Source organism: Simochromis diagramma, unplaced genomic scaffold (genome assembly GCF_900408965.1).
Source record: "Simochromis diagramma unplaced genomic scaffold, fSimDia1.1 OVJJ01000284.1, whole genome shotgun sequence".
Lineage (NCBI taxonomy): Eukaryota > Metazoa > Chordata > Actinopteri > Cichliformes > Cichlidae > Simochromis > Simochromis diagramma.
Window position 1 is genome coordinate 2,162,468 of NW_024386871.1, and position 24,690 is coordinate 2,187,157.

Sequence of the window (24,690 nt, forward strand, 5' to 3'; positions counted from 1 at the left end):
CACACAGGTATCGCAGTTCAAACTGCACACTATCCGCCTAAAAACCAGTAGCCATATTAAACATAACTGTAAATCTTATGCAGATATTTCATTCTTCACAAACATGTGTTGACAAATTTGACCAAAATGACAAACACTACAACTGTGCATGTGTTTATCATTATTGGTGCATTTTTCTTTTAAGCAACTTATTTTTAGTTTTGTAAGTTCACAATATTGTTTGAGTTTGTTAAATTGTTCAGTTTTTTAAATTCTAGTTTGCATTTTGACATCAATTAACTAAAGTAGTTTTTCACTGCTTGTTTTATTTCTAGATAAAAACAATAGCCCTGACGAAGATGATTTGACACTGTTTGGATTACCTTGCATTTGCACGCCAATATTCATGCATACATGAGTGACACTATAATAAATGGGATCATGTGAGTGTGTTCTAATAACAGATGGCTGACCTTGCAGCTGTGAAATGTTAAAAGTGGAAACTGCACATTTGTGCATTTCATTTTGTTGCATAAATGTTAGTGTCAGTTTTTTCTAATATATCATTACTCTCCTATGCTCTGCTTTTCTCTTCTTGTAGGATTCCCCTGCACCCAGCAGATACAATGTGAGTCAGACATTTGAGAAGGTTAATGGCCACTCTTACTTAGAACCCCGAAGTGAAGACGCTAAGAAACGGCAAAGCTGCTTCCTGTCTGCTGCACCGAGAAATGATTTCTTCCTACACAGTAACTCCAGCGTGCCAGGTGTAGCACTCGATTTTTTTGTTTGGTCTGTCAATCAAAATAATGCATTTCCCTGCCCCATACCATAACCCTTCCACAGCTGAATGCCTAACTGAATACCTAAACACTAAACAAAGCGTTAAACCCAATTTCAAGTGTTAGCTTTGTTGCGTCTAGCATTTTGGTCTTCTATGTTGTTGGGCTCCACAGGTTCAGTGGCCCCCCTCAAGACACATTATAATAAAGACCCACAAGGACATTATGTAAAGAGAAACGGCTTGGTCTATGTGTGGGTCAGTCCTTCCTTTCTTTTCAGAGCTAAATATTCACAAACTGTACTGTGCCTCCCTTTGCTATCATACAGTCCAATTAGTTTCATCTCTATGGGCCTCAAACCTAATATTTACCTGAGTTACACCCCCATTGAAAAATGTTGTTCGAAAATTGATAGATTCATGACTTACTTGGATAATTTATGACTAGCCCCCTTTCACCAAGGGACTCGACCCAGGAGAAACCTCAAACCGTTTAACCAAAATCCAATTTGCATATAAATAGATTTGAACTGTTTGCAGAATTGTTTCTGCTTAGAACGCAAACACGCACACACTTATACATCTCCACCCTGAAGCACTTATGTGGACACGCGTATATGGACACTTAACGTGAACTTAGAGACGCACAATAAGCACACTGATATGCACATGCTTTTTTTCCCCCCATAGTTGAATTTGCATTTATGAATAGGTCTATAATATATGGAACATTATATTACTTATCATGCTGGGTCTAACGTGATCATATTTCTGATAATGGTAGGACCGAGCGTTTAGCTATGCATTATTTCTGAGCAAAAATTAATGACTGTGGTGCTCATAATGATCTGTGACATTAGCAGTTGCTCAAGGTGTTTTTAACCATGTGTGTAGTCATAAGTTGATTGCATTTAGCCACTGGGGCTGAATAGCACCTACTGTTGTCTTACTTTAAAGCTGTTAGACCAATGATGAATTCTTTATATATTTTATGTCCCCTCATCACAATTCTAAATGCAGTGAATATAATATCTTGCCCAGGGGTCCATTAAACCATTTAAAAAATCAATTGTAAAAGTTCTTATCATAACTCCTTAAAAGTTGGGTGTTAGCATTATTCTTGTAACCTTAGCTTTGAAGTTTTATTGGATTGTGTCCATCCTCTGTCCATCCTCTGATTCACATCAGAGTCCAGTATTATGCAGGTATATCATTTTCCAGAGATTACAAAAAACAATTACAATTCTTATCTGCCACAGCTTTGCTGTAGACCTTTTATCCAGAGAGTCACATGGCAGTTACTTCTTTTAGTTTTAATTGTGCTAAAACTTGTATAGAATTTGATAATCAACAGAAATATAGATTTGTACTAACAATTTAAGAATATGATGGGATTTTTTTGGCTCAGATCTTATGATTGCTTAGCCTGAAGGTGATAGTATGTGGCCAGGTTATTATAGTTAACTAAAACTAAATGAAAAACTAAAGGTGAAAAAAGATTTTAGTTAACTAAAATTAAATTTAAATCTAGACTTTTAGAAAGAATTGAAACTAACTGAAATGATTTTTTGAACTTGGAACACTAATGAAAATAAAATAAACATATTGTATTTGTTAGTTTGGTAAAAATGTTATCACAATTTGCCTTTATGAGGCTTTCATAGAAATATTTATTGAGACTTTGGATTTCCACAAGACTGTGAGTGAGCTGTTTTGAAAAGGTTCTGTGTTTTTATTGTAATACTTGTAGTGATTTTGCTAAATGTTGCCTCTGACACATGCCTGCCATACAATAATAATTAATAAAGATTAGAACTAAGACGAAAACTAATAGAAACTAGACTAAAAATAAACATTTTCAAACAATGAAAAGGAAACTAATTATAACTACAATCAAATTAAAACCAAAACGTAAAAAATAAATAAAAATAAAAACTAATCAGGAAATACAAAACTATACTAAGTCCGGTAAGGTAAAAAGAGTGTTCTTTGTATGTTTACTGGCTTTTAAGTGTGTTTGTGTTCATCAGGCCCCGGCCAGTACAACCCAAGTGTAAAATCTGCTCCAAAGTTGGCACTGATGTCCTCCAAAGAAGATCGATTCAAAGTTCCCAAGAACATCAGCCCAGGACCTGACACTTATTGGGTAACAGTACAAAAAGATCTATTAATGTCAGCCTTGTAAAACATCCTCACTTTGTACCATACTCCCAGTGCGCTTGACTGAACTAAAGTAGATTTATGTCCACAATTTGATGCAGTTTGTATAGTTTTGCCTCTGTATACCCCCACAGTGGATTTACAATCAAACAATTATATGACTGACGTTCAAGGGTTTAACAAAGTTACATTACAGACATTTTATACACATTATACATTTTATGAATTCATGAAGGCATCTCTTGATTGTAGACTTTGACAGTGATACTCTTATCTCCTTAACAGTGTTCTTGACTTGTTCCGGGTGTTGTAAAGTTGTTTTTCTTAACCCCGGAAATAACTCTGTCTTCATACACTTTATTTGTGTGGTATTTTGGGTCTTTTGGTGTTGCTGAGCTGCTAGGTGCACTCCTTTTGTACCAGACTGGTAATTTAGCCACGACTAAAGATTTTGCTCTCTCTGATAGGTTTATTTTGGTTTTTCAGCCTAACAATGGCACCTCTCACTAGCATGTCTTTGAAATACAAATTCCACAGTTGAATCAATTTCAGATATTCTATCTGCTTCATTTGTCATGAAATCATAAGTTAACCAGGCTCACCTTCTGACACATTACAGACCTAAGTTTAAGTGTGCAGATGCATGCTGAGTTTTTAGCATATATGGACACAGCGGTTGCTCTTTGTGTGTGTCGTGTAGACCTGAGATATAATACCCAGAACGTCTGACACTACTTGAGTTGTAATCCCCGCAGAATCTATCACATTTCTCCCAGTGACCTTGAGCTGTGCGGAAGAAATTGATTGCTTAATAGAAAAAAGAAAAACAAATCCAAACTTCAATATCTTTCCTGGGCTGATGTGCTTTTCTGCACAGGGCAGGTTTTCAGTTTGTGGGAGACTTTATTCTTAATTGACCTACCTGGTTGAATTAAACTGGGTAAAAATAGATGCCTTTTATTAAGTGTAATGTCGTTTAATACAGCCACCACAGAGGACTGACAGAGACAAATGCACTTCATGACTGAAGCATAATGTAGCTGTAATGAAACTTAACCAGAGCATAATCTTTCTCTGCTTTGTTTTAGTGCATTTTAATAGAGATTACAGCTTTGGGTTTCCACTGATGGTGAATGTGTGTGAGTGAGAAGAAAGTGCTAATGTTGTTCGCCAGTCCCCGCTGATTTTGAATGGCGAACATCAAAGACAAAACCCGAGGTTTGATTCAAATCTCACTACACAGTTCATCATCATGTTCATGTCCATGGGTGCGATGTTATCACAGAGCTCTTTTTTTTCTCCGTCTGCCTGTGTCCCAGTCTGCCTGCTGCCTCTGTGTAGTTTTATCTCTCAGCTTTCTACTGTCTTCTCTTCTGTAGTCTACAGTCTGTGTCTCTTCTCTCCCTGCTTTACCTGTTTTCTAGTTTTACCTGTATCTGTAATATGAAGACTTTTTCTCCAGAAGCTTTGCCCTTCAAAAGCATATAGGAAATTTGCCTCAAAAGGTGTTTCGAGACACTGACACAGACACAATTTTAGTTCAATTAACACCATCAAATTTTAGCACATTAGTAAAATGTGATAAATGTATCAGCACAGTAGTGGTGAGATGTCTCAGATAATTAAAGCAACATTGCAGGCCTAATTGAATATGACCGGCACTGGTGAATTTATCCACCTGACTGATAATGCCAATCAGGCAGCAAAACACAAATTAAAAGTAACTGGTAAATGCACACTGTGTAATGTGCCAGAAGAGCAGAAACGGCAATAGCAAGGGGAAGACTTGTTCCAAGTAAACAATGGATAACAAAGCGAGTGTAAACTTCAAAAGAATATACTTTGCACATGCTTGATGAAAAATGACGATCATTCCATGTTTGTCAGGCCTCAGGGTAGTCACAGTGCATTTGATAAACAATACTTATTGTAGTCATACCTTTAGTTTGTTTATGATATAACACCACAGGGCTCAGTCAGGGTTCAGCACAGAGAGATAACCAATAGAGGCTCAACTCTACTTTTGTATTCTAATATATCAGATGTATCTCTAGAGTCTTCAGTCTGTTTTTCCTTTGTCTCCAGCATAATTAGAGTTTCTCCCCTCCTCTGTGCAGTTTACATCACAAGTTCAGCAAAGTATCTTTTTGTAAGTCAGTCTTGGCATGTGAGAATTTGTTTCCTCACAGGATTTCTAAACATGCACGTTTTCCCATAAGACTTTATACAAAGGTTTGATATGCATTAATGTGCTTTTTAAAAAATAACAAAAAAAAACTTTTGCATGAAGAATTAGGTCAGAGTCAGAGGCCTTAACAATAGATCAGTCTTATTAGGGTTAAAATAGGATGGCAACCTCATTATGACTAGGTGTTGTTTTTTTTTGTTGTTTTTTTTTGCATTTGACAACCGATTACAAGTAATTGTGGTGGCCGCTTTTCACTGCAAGGAAATTGCACTGGCTGCCTGGTAGAAGGTGGCCAGTCTCCAAACAATTTTAGCCCAATTCAAATTGACTTCGGTTGCTCTCAGATGGGCAAAAGTTGTTAAATAATCGCCTTCTATTTTCAGTCTGAATGTTCAGACTGAATCAGTCTGCCCTGATGAGTGCAACTTGTTGGCAATGCAGTAGAGTATTGACTGCTAATTGGTTGTAAAGTTTTTTTTTTATTTTTTGTGAGATGGTACCAACAAATTTGTCTGCATCTGTAACTTTACTGCCTTGGGTTGTTGGTAGGGGTGGGTTTTGATTATCGATTTATCGATTAAAATAGATTCTGGCTTGGATAACGTGATATCGATTTTTAAATATAAATGTACTTTGCCCGAAATGCCAGAATCTCAGGTTAAACCTCACAAAATTTCAATAACCACCAAACAGTTAAACAGGAAATGAGAGCAGGTACACGGATTCTGCACAAAGACGTAAACACAAAGCGTGGACCCGCCGACAGATCAGAATCAGTGAGAGGTTGCCTTTCTCACCCGACGGCACAGACACGGTCGGGGCTGAAAGCTGACAGCTCGCTTATTTTGATGTTTCGGCGGGTCCGCCCTTTGTGTTTACGCCCTTTTTGCGCTGATTCTGAAGCTGCAGGTTTTTATCTCTCTCCAAACAATATTGACCATTGATCCAAACTTCGCTTCTCTCTCTCTCTCTCTGTACTTCGAGAACAATTTCCCGTCTAAAAATCTGTTTTCTGCATTATTCGCTTGCTTGTTACGTACAAGTCTACCGTTGTTTACAGCGCTGTCGGCCCCTGTTTTTTTTTTTCCTTTTACTTACTTCCGAAAAGAAAACCTAATTTCTGCTGTTCAATAGGCTACTGACCAAATGTAAACTTTTTAAAATTATGCAAAATTGCAAAAGGCTTAGCTGTGTCTCTTAAAACCTCTGTAACTTTGCTCTGCTTCACTTCAGCAGCATCGGGTAATGTTCATGTGTTGATTAATGGTTTTCTTTCGTTTTTGATCTACTGCAGAATATTTTTAAGGTCATCTGCTATAAAATCCTAGGCCAGGAAAGTCGCCTTCATGCTTTTCTGTTTTATCCTCAGTTACTTTGACACAAAGGCATCTGCTGTGATGCTCACACCTTTGATAAAGTCTCGCAAGTGTCAGCTTTCCTTTTATAGAAATAAAAATATGGAAATGTACTGATGCGTGATCAGAATTATAATATTTCTGACTGTCTGAGGCAAAATTTACCTGATTCAAATCAAATCGAATCAGATTGAATCGAATCGGGGATCAAATCGATTCAGGACCTTGTGAATCAAAATCGAATCGATTCTAGAAATCAGTGACGATACCCAGCCCTAGTTGTTGGCACTAGCTACGTTAACTGTGTGTAAATTCATACTATATAGTCATTTAGATGTGACTTGTCTTCCCACTGTTTGGTTCTTGGTGGCGATTTTAATTGTTGGCTCGGGCCGCTGGATCGATCCTCAAATAAGCCTGGTAGGCAATCCAACTCTTCCAAAATTATTAATATGCTCCTTGAAGAATTTTCTGTTATTGATGCCTGGCGTTTTCTCAACCCCACACGTAGAGAGTACACCTTTTTCTCCCCTGTTCATCATACATACACTCGTATTGATTACTTTTTACTGGACAGTCGACTTACTTCACAGATTCGCTCTTGCTCTCATAGTGCTATTGTCATTTCAGATCATGCTCCGTTGACTCTAGATTTGGCAGTGGGCCAAAGTTCTCCACCAGCTCCATGGCGTTTGAATACACGCTTGCTGTCAGACGATAAGTTCATCACATTTGTGAATTCCAAGATAGACTTATTTATAGAGACAAACATTACACCCGGAATATCACCCTCCATTTTGTGGGAAACGTTTAAGGCTTTTATCAGGGGACATATTATATCTTATGCTGGTTTTGAGGCAAATCAAAGGAAAGCAAAGTTGTCCGAGCTCATAATACGCATATCGCAATTAGATGAGTTGTATGCTGTCTGCCCGGCACCAGAGGTCTATAATGACAGGCTGTCTTTGCAGACTGAGTTTGATCACCTGTCCTTTGCTCGGGCTGAAGAGATGTTGTTGAAGTGTCAGTACTCCCAGTATGAGTATGGGGATAAGGCCAGTAAACTGCTCTCCCTATCAGCTTCGTAGTGCAGCAGCTGCACATTCCATTCCTCGGATTCAGACATCAAGCGGTGTTTCTACGGATCCTAAAATAATTAATGACCAATTTCGAGACTTTTATTCATCTCTTTATGCATCTGAGTGTGCATTTAGCACTGAGGCTTTGGACTCCTTTTTCAATCATCTTAAGCGCCCATCAATTGATCAGACACACAGCCTTCAGCTGGAGGGACCAGTAACTGTAGAAGAGATCCTGCAAGCTATCAGCAAATTGCAGTGTTCTAAGTGTCCCGGACAGGACGGGTTTCCTGTTGAGTTCTATCGTAAATTTATGCCTAAACTGGCCCCGCTCATGATAAATATGTATAAGCATTCACTGGAAGTTGGATCCCTCCCACCCTCTCTACTGCAGGCATCTATATCCTTGATCTTAAAAAAGGATAAGGATCCATTACAATGTGGCTCATACCGTCCCATTTCTTTGTTAAATGTGGACTATAAAATCCTTGCTAAACTTTTAGCGATGTGTGTGGAAGCAGTCTTGCCATCTGTAATTAACCCGGATCAAACAGGCTTTATTAAAGGGAGATATGCCTTCTCTAATCTTAGACATTTGTTTAATGTTCTTTACAATCCCTCAGACTCCAACAGCCCTGAGTTTGGGATCAGTTTAGATGCTGAGAAGGCTTTTGACAGGGTCGAGTGGGGATACCTTTTTTATGTTTTGGATAAATTCGGCTTTGGTAAAATAATCATCTCCTGGTTGAAACTTCTTTATACTTCCCCGCTTGCCGCTGTCAAAACAAATGGCACATGTTCTGACTTTTTTCCTCTGTTTAGGGGGACTAGGCAGGGCTGTCCCATGTCGCCGTTGCTCTTTGCAATTGCAATTGAGCCCCTGGCCATATCGCTGAGATCAAACCCAGGTATCACCGGGGTTACTAGAAATGGTATAGAACAAAGGGTCTCCTTATACGCAGATGATTTGCTTCTTTACATCTCAGAACCAGCATCCTCATTTCCTTTGGTGCTCTCAATACTTGAACAGTTTAGCCTTATTTCTGGCTATAAGCTGAATCTCGCTAAGAGTGAACTGTTCCCCCTGAATGCTGCTGCACAGAAATATCAGTGCACAGCACTGCCTTTCCGAGTTGTATCGGACAACTTCACATATTTAGGGGTTAAAATTACAAGTCAATTCCATGCTCTTTTCAAGCTTAATTTCGACCCACTTGTGGAGAAAGTTAGGCAGGATTTGGACAGATGGTCTCTACTCCATCTGTCTGTAGCAGGGCGCATAAATACAATTAAAATGAATATCCTCCCAAGATTTTCTTTTCTTTTTCAGTGTGTCCCTGTATTTATCCCAATTTCCTTTTTTGTTAAATTAGACAAGATTCTCTCTGGGTTCATTTGGAACAAAAAAAACCCTAGAATACGCAAGACATATCTTCAAAGACCGAAAAAGATGGGGGGGATGGCTTTACCAAACCTTATGTTCTATCATTGGGCATGTAATATTCGTATTCTCAGGTACTGGCTACAGGGGGAAGGCATGAATAATGCCCCGGCCTGGCTGAGTTTGGAGACTTCTTCTTGTGCCTCATCCTCTTTACCAGCCCTGATTTATGCCCAAAAGCAGCCTCTGAGTGCAGGTTCTTATAATAACTCTATTGTCAAAGTTACCTTGAAAATATGGTATCAATTTCGTCGTTATTTTAAGTTGACCTTTTTTTCCCTTCAGTCACCCATTTTGAAAAATCCCTCTTTTCAGCCTTCGTTAGTTGATGGTGCTTTTTATTTGTGGGCCTCCTTGGGTATCAGGTCTTTTTCTGATCTGTATATTCAGAATACATTTGCCTCCTTTGAACAGCGCTCATTGAAATTTGGCCTTCCAAAAAGTCACTTTTTTCGCTACTTACAAATCCGGAGTTTTGTTAAGGAGAAATCCTCTCAGTTCCCATCTAGACCTCCTTGTCATGACTTTGATAACCTTCTATCACCTCCCCCTTCATCACAGGGCCTGATCTCTTGTCTGTATGGGAGAATATGTTCCTTTGGCAACTCCTCAACCTCGGCTATTAAAATGGCATGGGAGCAGGATTTGGGGTGTGTGATTCAGGATGACTCTTGGGATAAAATTCTTTACCGGGTCCATGGCTCCTCATTATGTGCCAAACACGGGCTGATTCAATGTAAGATTTTGCACCGTGTACACTGGACTAAAGCCAGACTAGCTCAAATATACCCCAACCTTAGCCCTGATTGCGACCATTGTCATCAAACACCTGCCTCTCTAATACATATGTTTTGGTCATGTCCATCCCTCAAACAATACTGGATTAATATTTTTCTGACTTTATCAAAGATCATCCAGCTAACCCTCCAACCTGTGCCCTTAACTGCTTTGTTTGGGGTTCTTCCTGATACAGTTGTCATGCCGACGCCCCAAGCGGATCTGGTAGCATTTCTCACCTTATTGGCAAGACGCAGAATATTGTTATGTTGGAAGTCCCCTTCTCCCCCATCCTGGGAAATCTGGATCAGAGACGCTTTGCATTTTAGCAAACTCGAAAAGATTAAATTCACCCTGCGTGGGTCTATGGCCAAATTTTTTAAGACCTGGCAACCCTTTTTTGACCATGTTCAGACTTTGCGGTCTCGCAACGCTCCCAATTAGCCAGCTCAGACTTTATTCTATTTTATTTTATCTTATGTTTAAGTAAGATGTTTAAGTTTAAGTATATGGACTCTATTGTGCCTGCGCCTTATGATGGCATTTACTTACCTACTTTATACATATTTCTTTTCTCTTACAGATTTGACTTATCTCTACAACTAAGCTGACCACTCATTATGTTTGTGGGGTTTTTTGTTTGTTTTTTTCTTTTTCTTGGTTTGTGTGTTTTGTTTTTTCTGTGTCTGTGTGGGGGTGTGGGCTCTGAAACTCTCCACATCTCTCTCGTACACTTAGGAACTGTTATCTTGTACTCCAGGGTTTACTATTCGTATTATTAGATTGGACCCTTTCTTTTTTCTTTTTGTACACCCACTGGTACTCCTATAATTATGAGGTGGGAGTGTATGTTTCATATTGTTTTATGTTCTTCAAAAAGAAAACGGCATATTGTTCAATTTGTCTTTTGTAAAAATGGATGCAGAAACTTTAATAAAAATATCTGGGGGAAAAAAAAAGATGTTAGAGGTTGCATTGTTAAGATTATGTGCCTTTTCTTTTTGGTTGTTATGAGCTGATACATTTTCTACATTTATTTGTAAGTATCACACAAGATGGAGGACGCTGTAAATACACCTCTCTCCTCTGGGAGCTCAAAATGTTTGGTGAGTCTGCCTACCTACCACCTTCCTTGACATTCAAGTCGGTCTATCATAATCTTTTTGGATGTTTTTGTCATTGCTCTCTCGATGACAATCATTCTCTTTGCTTTATTTCTTTCTCTTATAAGAGGGAAGTGTAGCTGTGGGAATTTCTACTGTAGCTAGTAAAACTGTTGAAAAATCTGATATGATCCTGCTCCCACCTCAACCTGTCCTATCTCCATCCTTTCTCCCCCAAGGGGTTGGGTGGTAAAAGTTGTATTGAACTGAGATCCACATCGAGTGTTTGTCTGCAGCTACTTTAACCATCACAGAGAGCTTTAAAGATGGTAGATAATTGTCTCAAAGTAAGAGTAAATTGGTTTTGCTAAACTTTGTAGCAGCGTAGTTACATGATTAGATCTTCAATATCAGCTAATAATGCTCTCTGTAGAAGTGAGCTGCAGATGAGTAAATTAGGCCCTAAGTTTTGCTCCACTGGCTGCCCAAGAGCTCCGACAGCATAATTTGTATCTTTCTTCTGTCCAAGTATATACTTCATTTGGGTGCACCAGTTTCTCATGCATGCCTCTGGAGGAGGCATGATAGGTCAGTTGGAATTTTTTTTGTAGGTGTAAATGACTTTCTCTTGCAATGTGTTAGAGGCTTCAAGAGGCTCAATCCCACCTTAAGCAGCAGAAGAACATATGTTGCAAACCTGCCAGTCACTTCTAAGATGAGCTAATACAATTTGGTAAACTAGATTTGGCATTTCAGATTACTCATGATGCCTCTTACCAGAAGCACTGCACACTGTTTTGTAAGTACTTTTTTATTTTCAACCTTCATGTGATCTAAATAATTTTAGATGTCCATCTGGTATTCATACATATGTATAATGAAGTAAAGGCCCCATACAAGAACATAAAAAAAGATTTCATTCATGGGTTATAGACTGATTCTATTGCATTGTACATAATCATATGGCTCCATTTAGCTGGAGGAAGTCAAGTTCCTTTTTAATAGCGAAATGCAAGTTTAAGCTCGCTGCTCAGTAATTAGCTGTGTGACTGGGATTCTATATGACACCACGGGCCATGCAGCGTTAAATATAGTATGAAGTGGAGCAGAAAGGGAGATAAATAAGTGCTTGTAGAAGATGAGCAGGCAGAGTGTAGCATGGTAGTAATGAGAAGGAGGCAGGGGGGGGAGAGAGAGAAGGGGAAACGGCGGTAGAGGTGAGTTGGTGCTGAAAAGGTGGTGAAAATGCGTGGAGGAAGAGAAGCAGAGAGACAGAAAGCAGAAAATTGAGCTGCTGAAGAGGGTAGTTAAATTCAACAGCTGGAAATGTGTTCTGAGCGTCTGAAATCTGAAGCAGACTTTTCATGTAATGGAACAGTAGCTATTTCAGCATAAGTGTGCGCATGATCATTCGTCCATACATGTACATAATGTCACAAAGCTATCTACTTGAGCAGCATTTGTCCACTGTGAAGGTTCATTTAGAGTTTCCATTAAATGCACTATGTGAGGTACCTGCTTGAGCAGGCTTGATTACCTTTCTCACTCATACAGTAACACTGTTCTTAGTGGCTGAGCTTCATTTAACAGAGAGAAAAGTGTGGATGGAATATGGAAATGTAAAACGACTCGGGGAACGGATGTCGAGCAGAAACAAATATTCATTAAATGCTGTACTCTTTAATGGTATATATATATGCTAGATGAGTACAAAACACATACTGACGCAAGAAAAGAAGAAACTTAAGTTTTTTCATTTGAAATAAAAAATAAATAAGTGGTAGTTTAATAATTAAAGAGTATATTTTTGACAATACTCTCAGCACTTTGTGCAGCACATGAAATAGAGTAAAGCTCTATTTCATGTGCTGCACAACTCTTTAGATTTGAAATTTCAATATCACTCTGCTGTACAAGTATATATACTGTATGTATTTATTGGCACCCTTCATAAAAATCTACTATTACTCAGGCTCTTAGTCACTATGATTTAGAACATAAGGTTTTCTTGACGCAGTTGACATATTATGATATGCTTCTCAGTGTGATGCCTGTGGCCTGTAAGGGCTCTCACTGTGTGTGAGTTTTCATGTTCCTACTTTTAATTCTTGTTGACTTTGGAAAATGTGTGTTTTAAAAGAGCTGGAAACTACAGTACAGTTTAATTGACTGTTAATCTGTTGAATATACTTCACTGTGGGAGTTACAAATACATTTAAAAAGGAAGGTCCTTGCATGGCTTTAACCAGCTATGAAGTCTGGAGTTTTGGCAAGAAAAATAGCACGAATCAGTGTGTTACACACTAGATCTTTGTTGTTTTATTTTGTTTTTATTTATTTATTTAAGACTAAAGGGATTCTGTGAAGTTGTGGTTTATGCACACAGCATTCATCTTCCATATTTTTATATATAGTGTTGCTCCTGCAAAAAAGAAGCAAGCTGTACAAAATAAAGTCCTTCATAGTTTTCAAAATACCTGGTTTTGCTGGCATGTACTTCTAGGACCTTCTCTAGCCTTTTCTACTGGTCAGTGGAGCACAAGTGCTATGCCTTAAATAGAGAAAAATTGTTGAGCTCACAAACTTCTAAAGCCTGATTAGGGTCTTGGGTCCTTGTCTCCATATTTGTCTCACTCTTTGGCTGGATCAGAATCTATTTTGGTACCTGGCATTCATTTTGTTCTCAGTCTTGTAAAGTTTTCCTGAATAGATCTCGCAGGGTTGTTATGTACAGACCTCGTGCCTGTTCCATCTACACTTTGTGTCAAACTGACGGACGGACTCTAAAGGTGTATAATCTGTTCTTTGGCCGACTGAAGTACTGGTAAATACGAGCTGCTCATGAAAAGTAATTTGATTCTCTTGCGTCTCTTGTTTTGCTGGATTGTGGGTAGCAAATGCTTGCGTTCCTTCACTGTGTGTGTGTGTGTGTGTGTGTGTGTGTGTGTGTGTGTGTGTGTGTGTGTGTGTGTGTGTTATAGGGACGACTGTGCATCCTGCACTCCTTCGTCTGTGCTCATGGGCGCGGTTGAATATGTCTTCATACATACCAAGTAACATAATCACCACCACCAATTACCAACCTGCAATTTTCCCCTTTACCTTCTCCCCTCTTTGACCTACTCAAGCATCCCATAATCTCCCTCATCATTGCCATTCCAATGGTGTCGTCACTTCCAAGGGCTCTTCCCCTATCTCCTCGACCTCCCCAGTAACCCCGAGGGTGACCTGGAGTTGAACCTGCAACCCTTTTCCCATTAGGATCAATACTGAGATCTGAGCCGTGCCGCCAGTGTTCTCAAATCCTGCTGCAGCACCTCTGGCATACTGATGTGTGCGTGTCTGTGTGTGCACGTACGTGCTCAGAGGTTATATGGAGGTAGTGGGGGGTGAGAGAGAGCGAGTGAGAGAGAGGGAGATAGAGCTTTGCAGAAAAGGCTCAGCAGTACCTGAGTAGGACAGCTGATGAAGTGTGTGAGTACATAGAGCATATATATGTGTGTATGTCTGTGGGTTTTTTGGGAGGTGATTTTAGGGGGCAGACTTTGAAGTGAACGTGGTGTTTTGTTTAGTTTTTTCCTCTGTAAGACTCCCCCTCCAGCAGGGACTAACAGACCCAGTATTTGTAAGGGTTTTTTGAGTCATGTTTGTGATTTTAACCTTAATGACCCCTCGCTCTAAAAGCATATTGGAAATAATTAAGCCCTTCAGATAATTATTTAATTTTAAATTATTTGGGCTTTATATCATTGGATCTGTTACCAGTCCATGGTAGGACTGAACAAAATGTTTGACCATAATATAATATATGTTATTTAGTATAAATTTTCTTCAAATTTATACTAAATTTGAAGAAATTTAGTATAAATTTGCACACTTACTAATTTCTTAAGCTTCGTCAAGAAATTAGTAAGTGTGCAGACCATGTGTGTTAGAAGACAATACAAAACCTTTGTCAGCAGGATCATACACTGTGAGTGAATTCACTGAAGTTTATCTAGATTAAATCCCTAAATGTTAAGAACACTTCATTACTCCTGTTTTAAAGTCAAATGACAACCACCCATGAGTCCTGAATTTATTGCATTGGCCTCCAGTTATTCATTTATGCATTAATTGTTTTGGGGTTTTTTTGGTTAATTTTCTATTTCTTCTCTTTCGCTTTTTAAAAATATACAGTAATGTGCAAAAGTCTTGACGATTTTCTTTGGAAAGAGCCAGATTTTAAAGTGATCTTCAGCAATAACCTAGGCTTGAAGGTCTTTTTAAAGATTTTTTGACATTGGCTGCGTTTTCACTCATTTTTAGTTCAGTTCTGTGTCTTTTGAGAAGAATGTTTTTTTTCTCCTTTGTTAAGCCACTTAACACTGACCTATGAATCATTCAAGCATAAAAAGCCACCTAACTTAAGTGAACCAGTGGTGTGTCTACACATAACAGACAAACGTAGCAAAGAACCAATGTTAATTTATATCTTTTGGTACTTTGTTAATAGCAGCCTTTTGCAAAAACACATAGTTAGTGTCATGGTCCTGGGTCGAGCGACCCAGTGTTTGAGTTTTCTGTATCTTTTGTATTTATTTGTGCCTTAGCTTAGTTCACCTAGTTAATTTCTAGATTGCTGTTTAGTCTTGTTGTCTTCCCCTGTACTAAGTCTCCCTGGTTCATGCGTCATGTCTGCGTGGTTATGTTTAGTTCACGTCATGTCTAATCTCAGTGTTTCCTGTTTTACTTTGAAAGTCTGTATTCAATGTCAGTGTATTTAGTTTCACCTCTCCTGTCGTTAGGTTCATGGGTTCATGTGTGTCAGCTGTGCTCCCATGTGTGGCCACTTCCCCTGATCATCCCTCATGTGTATTTAGTCTCTGTGTTTCATGTAGTCTGTGTCGCGTCCATGGTTTCACGGTCAGTCTTTGCAGTGATCATCATAGTCTCTGAGTTTTCTTAGTTTGTCACAGTATTAGTTTTCCCAGTTTAGTTATAGCCTAGTCACGCTATCCCTGCTTTGTTTGTACATGTTGTCTTCAGCCATAATAAAGGCTCGCTTTCAGTTAAGTTCACTCCAGTCTACTCTCGTGTGTACGCACCTGGGTCCATTACACACACCACGGCGCGGTCTGCCTCCTCAGATCGTGACAGTTAGTTTCCATTTCTACCTAAAGAGGCATTAGCCAAATGGATAAAAGGACATATCTGAAAATGGTGTCAGTGTGAAAAGTGATAGACCCAAAAAACTATATATAGCAGACGAAAATTGCCTGAAAAAAATCTGAAAAGAATCCAACAAAGACCTGACACAGGACCTGAGACATGCATCTTCACCACCAGTGTTAGTCAAGTTAGTTGAAAATAGTAATTAGTTACTAATTACTTCTCCGAGAAAGTAATCCAGTTACTTTACTGATTACTTATTTTCAAAAGTAATTAGTTACCGTATTACTTAGTTTCTTTTTAAAAAAAACAAACATGATACACAACCTGAATACGTAATAAAGCAATAGACCTTTCAGCCCAATTCTATTTTTTATGCATAATCCATCATATAAAATTTAATTAAATGAAAAAGTGTCATTTTACATTTTTTTTTATTAGTTTTAATCTTTTAACTTTATGCACATTGCATCAAGCAGAAATTAAATTATATGCAACAGTCTTTGACATGAAGACATTTGTTTAACATTTAAACCTATTTTCTGCATATTCCAGCATATAAAATAAAATTATATTTTGTGTTTACACTCACTCTTTCAAATAGATGCAAGTAAAACACAGCAAAAAAATAAATAAAAACAATGGTTCAGCAGCACTAAGTCCTGTCGCTCTCAAGTCTATTTTCACCTGTTTAGCAGGAGTGGGGCCGGTGGAAGTTTGCCCAGTGGAATTGGATGTGGTAACCACAGCGCTCATGTCAGTGGGGGGATCCAGGGGTTTTTTTCTCTGAATTTCACATTCCTGTGGCAGCGTGCTCGCTGCTTGCTAAGATTTGAACTTTAATTTTTCACTGTAGAAAGAAGTTTTCTTCCCACGCAGAGTGTACAGCGGACGCTAATGTTTTTGTCACTTTTTACAGAATCCAACTTAAAGTAATGCAAGTACTTCCAACCTTTAAACGCTACATGGTCGTACTCTGTCCCGCACTATTATTCATTGTTGATCTACACACATCTGTTACTGCTCATTTTCATGAGACACTCTCACAAACAAAATCACGGTTTAGTAACGCAGGAACGAACCTGCTTACGGGAAAGTAACAGTAATCTAATTACTTTTTTTGCAAAAGTAATAGATAGATCAGGCTATGAGAATAATAGTGGCCATACCAAATATTGACTTTCATCAAGCTCATTAGAATTATACAAACGTTTTGCTTTATAACCTGTATTTCCAGGTATGCTTGCATATGTTCCAAGCAACATGTGAAGAAATGAGGGGTGGCCGAGAACACCCATTTAACTTTTCATCATCCTTCATTGTCCCTCATCTCTGTTTTGTTTATGTCTCTGCAGTTGAGTCCAAGTATTATGAACACACTACTGAAGGGCACCTTCAACGTGACGCTCAACAACCCTCTGAGTCCCAGCTGCTCCCCCCGTGTGGCTGATGGGCCTTTAACAGCCCACAAGGCCATTAAAGCAAGCACACCCAACACCTTTATCGCCACCAGCAGTTCATAGAGTTCTTTGTGGGTCAGAGTTTAAAGATGAAAGGTTAGTGGGGGGAAAAGATCAGTCCTCAGGTCATTACATTTAAATTCATATTCTGAGAAAAGTTGAGTTTTCATGAATATTGATGTCATGTTCATTCTGTTTGAATATATAGCAGATAATAAGTGAGTAAAGTTACAGTTTAATAACTGAAAACAAGGTAAGTTTGTTCATGTAATACAGTAACAGAAATGTGCAATTACAATATGTATTGTAATTCAATATCAGGCTTTAGGAGGTTTTTAGACTAATTGTGAGTGACAGTAATATTTTTATATGTTGTATGAGTGCATTTCATTATGCATTTGGCGTAGTTTTTACTCCCAGCCACTTTTTGAAAGCTTATGTCTGCAATCTGCCCAAGCTGTTTGTTTTACTGTGTGTGATATTTGTGTTTGAGTGTGTGTCTAAGCCCAGAATGGGCTATCAAATAACAGAGAAGTTCCCTAGAGCTGTTGTTCTGGTAATAGGTTTCAGTTTTTCAAGTGCTAGAAATTGCCCTCAGAGTAAATTACAGTTCATTTAAGCTAATTATAACAGCCAGTATCTTTTTAAACATCAAGTTTACAGTGCATAATGCTGACTGATTAACATATTTGTTTTTCCTTAATGTTTTAGGCAGCACTTTGGAAGAAGATGACTTTGCATTATTGTCACAGAGTGATACTGTATACCTACTAAGAACATTTCATCTGAAGTTGGCTGTTGTGGATTATTTTCCCCCTGTATAAACCACTTTGTATATCAGTAACATTGATAAAGGCATTCATATGAATAATGCTGATAATAATGCTGCTGCTGATTTGTTAACTTGTTATTATTCCATAGGGCATGTTGTTGTCTTAAGTCAAGCATCGAAAGATCCAATCTGGCATAAATGAGTCAAATATTAAAAATGTTGTGAAGGTTTTGCTACAGTACTTTTTTTTTCTTGTTATAGTTAATAACAGTAAAGCTGGATGAATGCTAGCATAGATCACACCCCTGATGGGGCGTACACACAGGAAGAGACAAATGGCGATGTAGCAGCTAGAGAAACGCCAATAAAATCTAATGACTTGTGTAGATGACAGTCAATGCAACTGTTGGTGACCCTAAGTGGGCGGGTCCTGAGTAAAACTAATCTGGACTTTGAGGCGAGTGATTGGAGCAATCAATGGGAGTGGAGGATACTGCTGACTGATGTACGACGGTGTGGGAAATACACAAGAGAGTTGCCTACTAAACCAGAAGCTGACCCACAGTTAAAGTGCTTGGCGAGCAAACTGCTTCATATACGATTAATCTTTGAACTCACACATGATGCATCTTAAGGTCATGAGAAGCTACTCCTTAGTTAATGCCAGTAAACCAGCACATTTTTAGAATTCATATAAATTTGTTGCCACACATTAGTGCTTAACATGCATAAGTCATGAAGCAAGTATTATGTATATTTGCAATGACTGCCAAAGAAACAAGTGTGGAAGTCACATAGACGTGTTGTATGTCCTCGCATTGATGCACACATACACATGCTGCACAACATATACATCTAAACCAACAGCAGCAGCCTGTAGAACTATATTCTCCTTGTAAAAACAACGCTACAGCTTATCTACTGTGGAATTACCTGGTGCTGTACACTCAGTTTTACTAATCATGCACAGAGCTGAGGTTTGACTGCGGTATGAAATATTAAGTGTACTCGCTGTTGGGCTTTGATATACCTAAAAGTGGAGACGGGCTGAAGAGTCGAGAAGAGGTTTTATAGTAAAGCTGTGTGGCACCGTGATGGGGGAAAAAAAAGAAAGAAATAGTTAACCTTAAAGAAATAGTTTGATGTTGCTGGAGAGCACTTATTTGCCGTTGTGCGTTTGCAGAGGGAATGGAAAGACTTTCATATGTCTGTGAAATATGGAGCTTCAGCTGACCGGCCACTTTTCACTCTGCTGGGAGTGTCTTCTGATTCAGACTGCTGAAATCTTCAGCAGCAGTCTGAGAATACTTTCTCAAATCAAGGATGTTTTTTCACTCGACGTGTTAGGAAATTCAAGCCTGCTCAAAAGTTCCTGACCTTGTGTAGGTAAGATGGGTGGATGTGATGAGGTGATAGAAGTTTGTGATGCTGGATGAACTACTTTTACTGGCAGTTACTACCGGAGAGTGTAGATTTATGTCTCTTACCTCCGCTGATTGCTCGGCATAAATCAGCTACTCATGGTTGTGTGAGTTCTTCCTCACTTTCAGACAAAGTTAACAACAACAAGTGTTTTAATAATCTGCAGTAGAAGCACAGGTGACACTTTGCGTGCACATCTTGTTGCCAGGATGCAGTTTGGCCATCTATTTAAAACAAAAATAAAAACCGTTCCATCAAATGACTCAAACCACCCACTCCCCCTTTACTGTGTGGGATGTCTCTTTGCCCTGCCGTGTTCAAAATGTTTCTCTGAACATTCAGAGTAACAGGTTGGACTGAGTACCATGTCTCTGATTGTTCCTGTGGGCCTTTTAGCCTAATGAGGTGTTTACCCCCTATCATTATTCAGCTGGGAGCGGAGCAGAGGGAGGAGAAGGTAGAGAGAGGGAGGTGAGATGTAAAGTAAAACCAAGACAGAGGGAAGCATAAAAGAGGATAGGGTTGAAGAAAAGGAGTCCAGTGGAACATGGGGGGAAAAAAAGGGAAAAAAAAGAGAGATTGTATACAGGCAGAGGGAAGATCAGAGAGAAAAGGAGAGCCAGAGGAAGAAAAAAGCCAGAGAGGAAGGAAAGAGCGTGGTGTTATTTATGCCTCCCTCGGCACTCGTTTTTACCTTTTCCCCCCCTGCGAGCTGTTTTACATCGGCGATCTAATTAAATCAAATAAATCACAGCACACACACACATACACAAGCACGCACACACAGCTGCAACTGCCCCTCCTGATTCTCAGATCATGAACATCTCCTTCCCATACACCCTCCGAATAAATCTCGATTATGGTGCATTACACGGCACATCATTCATGTTGTTTATAGGTCTAAAATATGCAAACAGACCAGGGGCATAAAAGTGATCGATGCACAAATGGGTTCTTTTTTCTCTTCAGTTCTCATCTCTCACACAGCACCAAGCACTGTCACTTACACATGTCTTGTGTGGGATGAAGAAATATTGTATTGTGTCCTTATGCTGTGTCCTGATGGTGGCTATTTATTGTCTTTGGGAGATAAATGGATTTTTACTACCTCATTTACTAAAGCACCGTCTCTCCTTGTGAGCCCTTATTAAATATAATTAACTCTGCCAAACCTTGAAACTGTCCCTGACAGACCTCTTGATAATTGTAAAATGGGGGTAAGTTAATGGGTGCTTTTACTGGTTACTTTTGTACATGAAATGCATGGGTGGAAAAAAAAGACACGAAAAAACTAACAGCTGCTAAAGCTTTCTTTCCCAGAAATAACTGCTTCAGGGAAATAAATGTTTGGGCATATGTTGTCCAAATATGTTAGCAAATGTATAATTTTTTGGCCAAACCAAGCATAAAATTAACATTCATATTGTGTGATAAACACTGTTATTTAGTGAAGGCATATCAACGTTTTAAAAAAGACAAAACTGCACAAATTACTAAATAAGTCTATCATCGTGATGGTTTGAATGTATGTTTTTCTCTTTCTCTTCACAGGGTAACGGTGAAAATAAAGTTTTTCCCAGTAAAAGGATTTCACTGGATTATTCATAGTGAAACTAGCATTCACCATATTATTAATTGTAACTTACAAAATGTTTATTTCAATGTGTTTAAGTGCTTGTAACCTTTCTGTATCATTAAACGCCATTTAGGTTAATTAACAAATCCTTATAAATTTTATTGCTTTGATGTAAACACACATTTTTTATGATCTTAGGGGCTTTCCATCTCATCCACACGTGTCACTGGGTTTTAACACAATCATATATTGAATTATATTGAAAGTATAGTGTACTGGCTCCATTGTGATACAGTGAGAAGAACAGTGAGAAGAACTAGACAGAGTTACATTCTGTTTTGATGCTTTTTGAAGCACGTTAAAATATTCAGATCACTTTACCTCTCCTTTTTTCAATGCATGCAAATCTAATGGGATATATTCAACTGCAATCGTCATGTGATGACAGCTACACAGCTTGGTGGAAAGCCAGATTAGCCGGTGACTTTAATTAAAGAAGATGTACAGTAGTCCAGAAGAATCAATCTGCAGGTTAACAAGCGCTGACAAGGGCAGAATAGACTGTGAGGCTTTATTAAGATACAGTGAGAAGAATGAGCCAGGGTTACGTTCTGTGGTCATCACTTCTGAACTCCTCTCTCTTTCCTCCACCTGCTGTGGGTGATTCTTGCCTTAAAGTAGCACAAATTGGCAAATGATGGATATTTCATTTTTTATTTACTTCTTTAATTTTTTTATGAGATGTCAAGCAGCTGCTTGATGCTGATGCTGCTTCTTAAGAAATTACATTTACCAAACAATTAAATTCTCTCAAGAGTAAAAACTTGCTTGTTGTACTTGGATTACATGGAAAATACTGTCTTGGTCTTGACTACGCTTCTGTGGCTATAAGTATTCTGGTACACTAGCCTCCGTAAAGCTTTTTAATGCCTTTATAGCGTTTCTTTCTGTCTTTGCCATCATCCACTGAATATAAAAAAATCTCATGATCTCCCAGTGTTTTTGCAGGTGCGTGGAGCTTCCTTCAGATTAATAAAAAATGCAAATGTGATTCACACAGTACTAAAAACTAGCTGCCCCCCCACCCCTACCCCTCCAAACATCAACAGCTTCAATCAAAATATATTTCCCAAATCTCTGCAGCTCCTTTCCTCAGTACTTCATGCTGACGTAATTTCTGAGTCATGCCATCAGCTTCTCCAGCGCCTCTCACTCTGTCTCATCACTTGCAAATCACTAATTAATACATTTGTGTCTGAGAACTGTCTCCCTTATTTGCTGAAGTTGTCAACTCTGTTTTTTTAACACTTGCTTGTTCCTGGTGTATTAGCAGTACTTTTTCATTAGCACATTTTCTTCAGGAGACTTTACATATCACACTTCTTCACTTATGTAAAGAACTGTACACTTTACACACAACATATTTAAACTCAGCTGCTAAACACTCAGAATCTTGATGTTCATCATGATGAAGGTTATTTCACTTATTTACATGTTTAGGCTTTTAAAAACAATAGAGGAAACTAGCCTTACATAGTTTTGTTGTAATGATGACTCCAGAAGTTATTTATTAACTGTAATACATGAAAACTGCCTTTTTTTTTGTTTATTTGTATGCCAACTACATAATCAGGAGCTAAGCAGCCAAACTTGACACACAAGTTCATCATAAGAGACTGAAGGTTCTTATCTATAGCAGATATTAAGATGTCATCATCATCACCCTGTAGCAACAGGCTAACATGACCAGTTTTTAACATTTATGTAACTATAACAGCTTATAAAAACATTATATCAGCTTTATTTCACCGCAGTAAAATCTAATTTAGCTCCACAAAACTTCATTTATACTTAATGTATTATGATACCATTGGCCACCTGGCAACCATCTAGCAGCGGGTTAAACTAGTATATGTTGATGCTACAATATTATTTGGGCTATTTATGGTGTTGGCATAAATGCAACAGACCATTTTATTTAATGACAAAATAAGTGGGATTTAAATGCATGGCCATTTCTTCTCCTGTTATTTTCCTTATTTTTTGAATAACATCAAGGTGTTAGCCATTTCTTTTTGCAATATTCAAGTTGGGTCAGATTAGCTTATGTTGATGTGACACTACATTAAGCCTTTTCTCCAGCTGTGTAATTATTTTAATCATTATCAAGACAGTATTACATTAGGTTGCTTCTCCTGATGCACTGATTCACTGTTACACAGCTTTTAAGTTCTCTGGCCACATTACCATGTGTGTGGAGCATTAGTTAACATTTGACTGAGAGTAAGTGGTATGATATATAATATAATATCAAAATATTCTTATTGATATTCTGTACAGCACATGTCGCTGAGCTGTTATTGACTACGTATGTTAACACTGTTACTACACAGGTCCACTTGCTGCTTGTGAAAAAGTCCAAGCTGTGCAGTATGTGGGCTTTAAAGGTTATCTGTGTTTGAAGAGTATATTATATGGCTGCGTGTGCTAGCATGTTCTTAATACAATTGTGGACATTTTTCTAATGTTCGCATTTAGATGTATGATTTGCCTTTGAGCACTGATTCATACTCTAAGAGTCTGAGCTGTGTAGCAGAGTATATTTTTGTGTGAATGTTTGCAATGAGTATATGAAGTGTATAGCAATTCTAATGCAATCAGTGCAATAGCTTGTTCATAATTTATATCTTTACAAAGATAACTTTCAGTCTTTACTGAGACTGTCAGAGAGATATTGATTTAACTTACTGCTCATTATATAAAACCATGCTAAATACTGGGTAGGACTCTCAAACAGCCTCACTTTCTCTTCTCAGGGATACATAATTACAGATTACAGATACAGCAAACTGGTATAACATTATGATCACTGACAGGTGAAGTGAATAACACTTATAATCTCTTTATTGTGGCACCTGTTAGTGGTGGTATATTAAGGTGTGGTGGTCAGAATCTATCAAAAGTGGTCTAAGGAAGGAACAGTGGTAACCCAGCGACAAGGTCGTAGGCAGCCAAGGCTCACTGATGCCCTTAGGGAGTGAAGGCCATGTGATCCGATCCAACAGATGAGCTGCTGTAGGTCAAATTGCTGGAAAACTTCATGTTGGTTCTGATAGAAAAGTGTCAGAATAGTCAGTGCATCACAGTTTCATGCGTATGCGAAAACCCCCGTCCATCGCCTAAAGTACCAACAGTGGGCCCATGATACCATGAAGCCCATGAAGTTGGCCTTGTCTGGTGAATCATGTTTACTTTTACATCACATGGACGGCTGGGTGTATCTGAATTGCTTACCTGGGGAACACCTGGCACCAGGATGCACGGATGGGAAGAAAGCAGTGTGATGCTTTGGGCAATGTTCTGCTGGGAAACCTTGGGTTCTGCCATCCATGTGGATATTACTTTGACAGGTACCGCCTACCCAAGCATTGTTACAGACTACGTAC

The 24,690-nt window shown here is 38.6% G+C and overlaps 1 protein-coding gene across 6 annotated transcripts in view; it reads left to right on the forward strand.

Moving 5' to 3' along the window:
• stpg2 (sperm-tail PG-rich repeat containing 2) overlaps positions 1-20,954 on the forward strand; it is a 69,222-nt gene extending 48,268 nt beyond the window's left edge. For 5 of the 6 annotated variants that reach the window (XM_040031614.1, XM_040031615.1, XM_040031610.1 and 2 more), the window contains 4 exons: positions 581-746; positions 2,791-2,906; positions 17,370-17,570; positions 18,186-20,954. In XM_040031614.1, the coding sequence (XP_039887548.1) occupies positions 581-746; positions 2,791-2,906; positions 17,370-17,537 (450 nt within the window). In that variant the 3' untranslated portion in view covers positions 17,538-17,570; positions 18,186-20,954. Of the gene's footprint in view, positions 1-580; positions 747-2,790; positions 2,907-17,369; positions 17,571-18,185 lie in introns of those variants that run through there. The other variant, XM_040031616.1, reaches the window with a different exon arrangement.
• Positions 20,955-24,690: the final 3,736 nt, after the last annotated feature.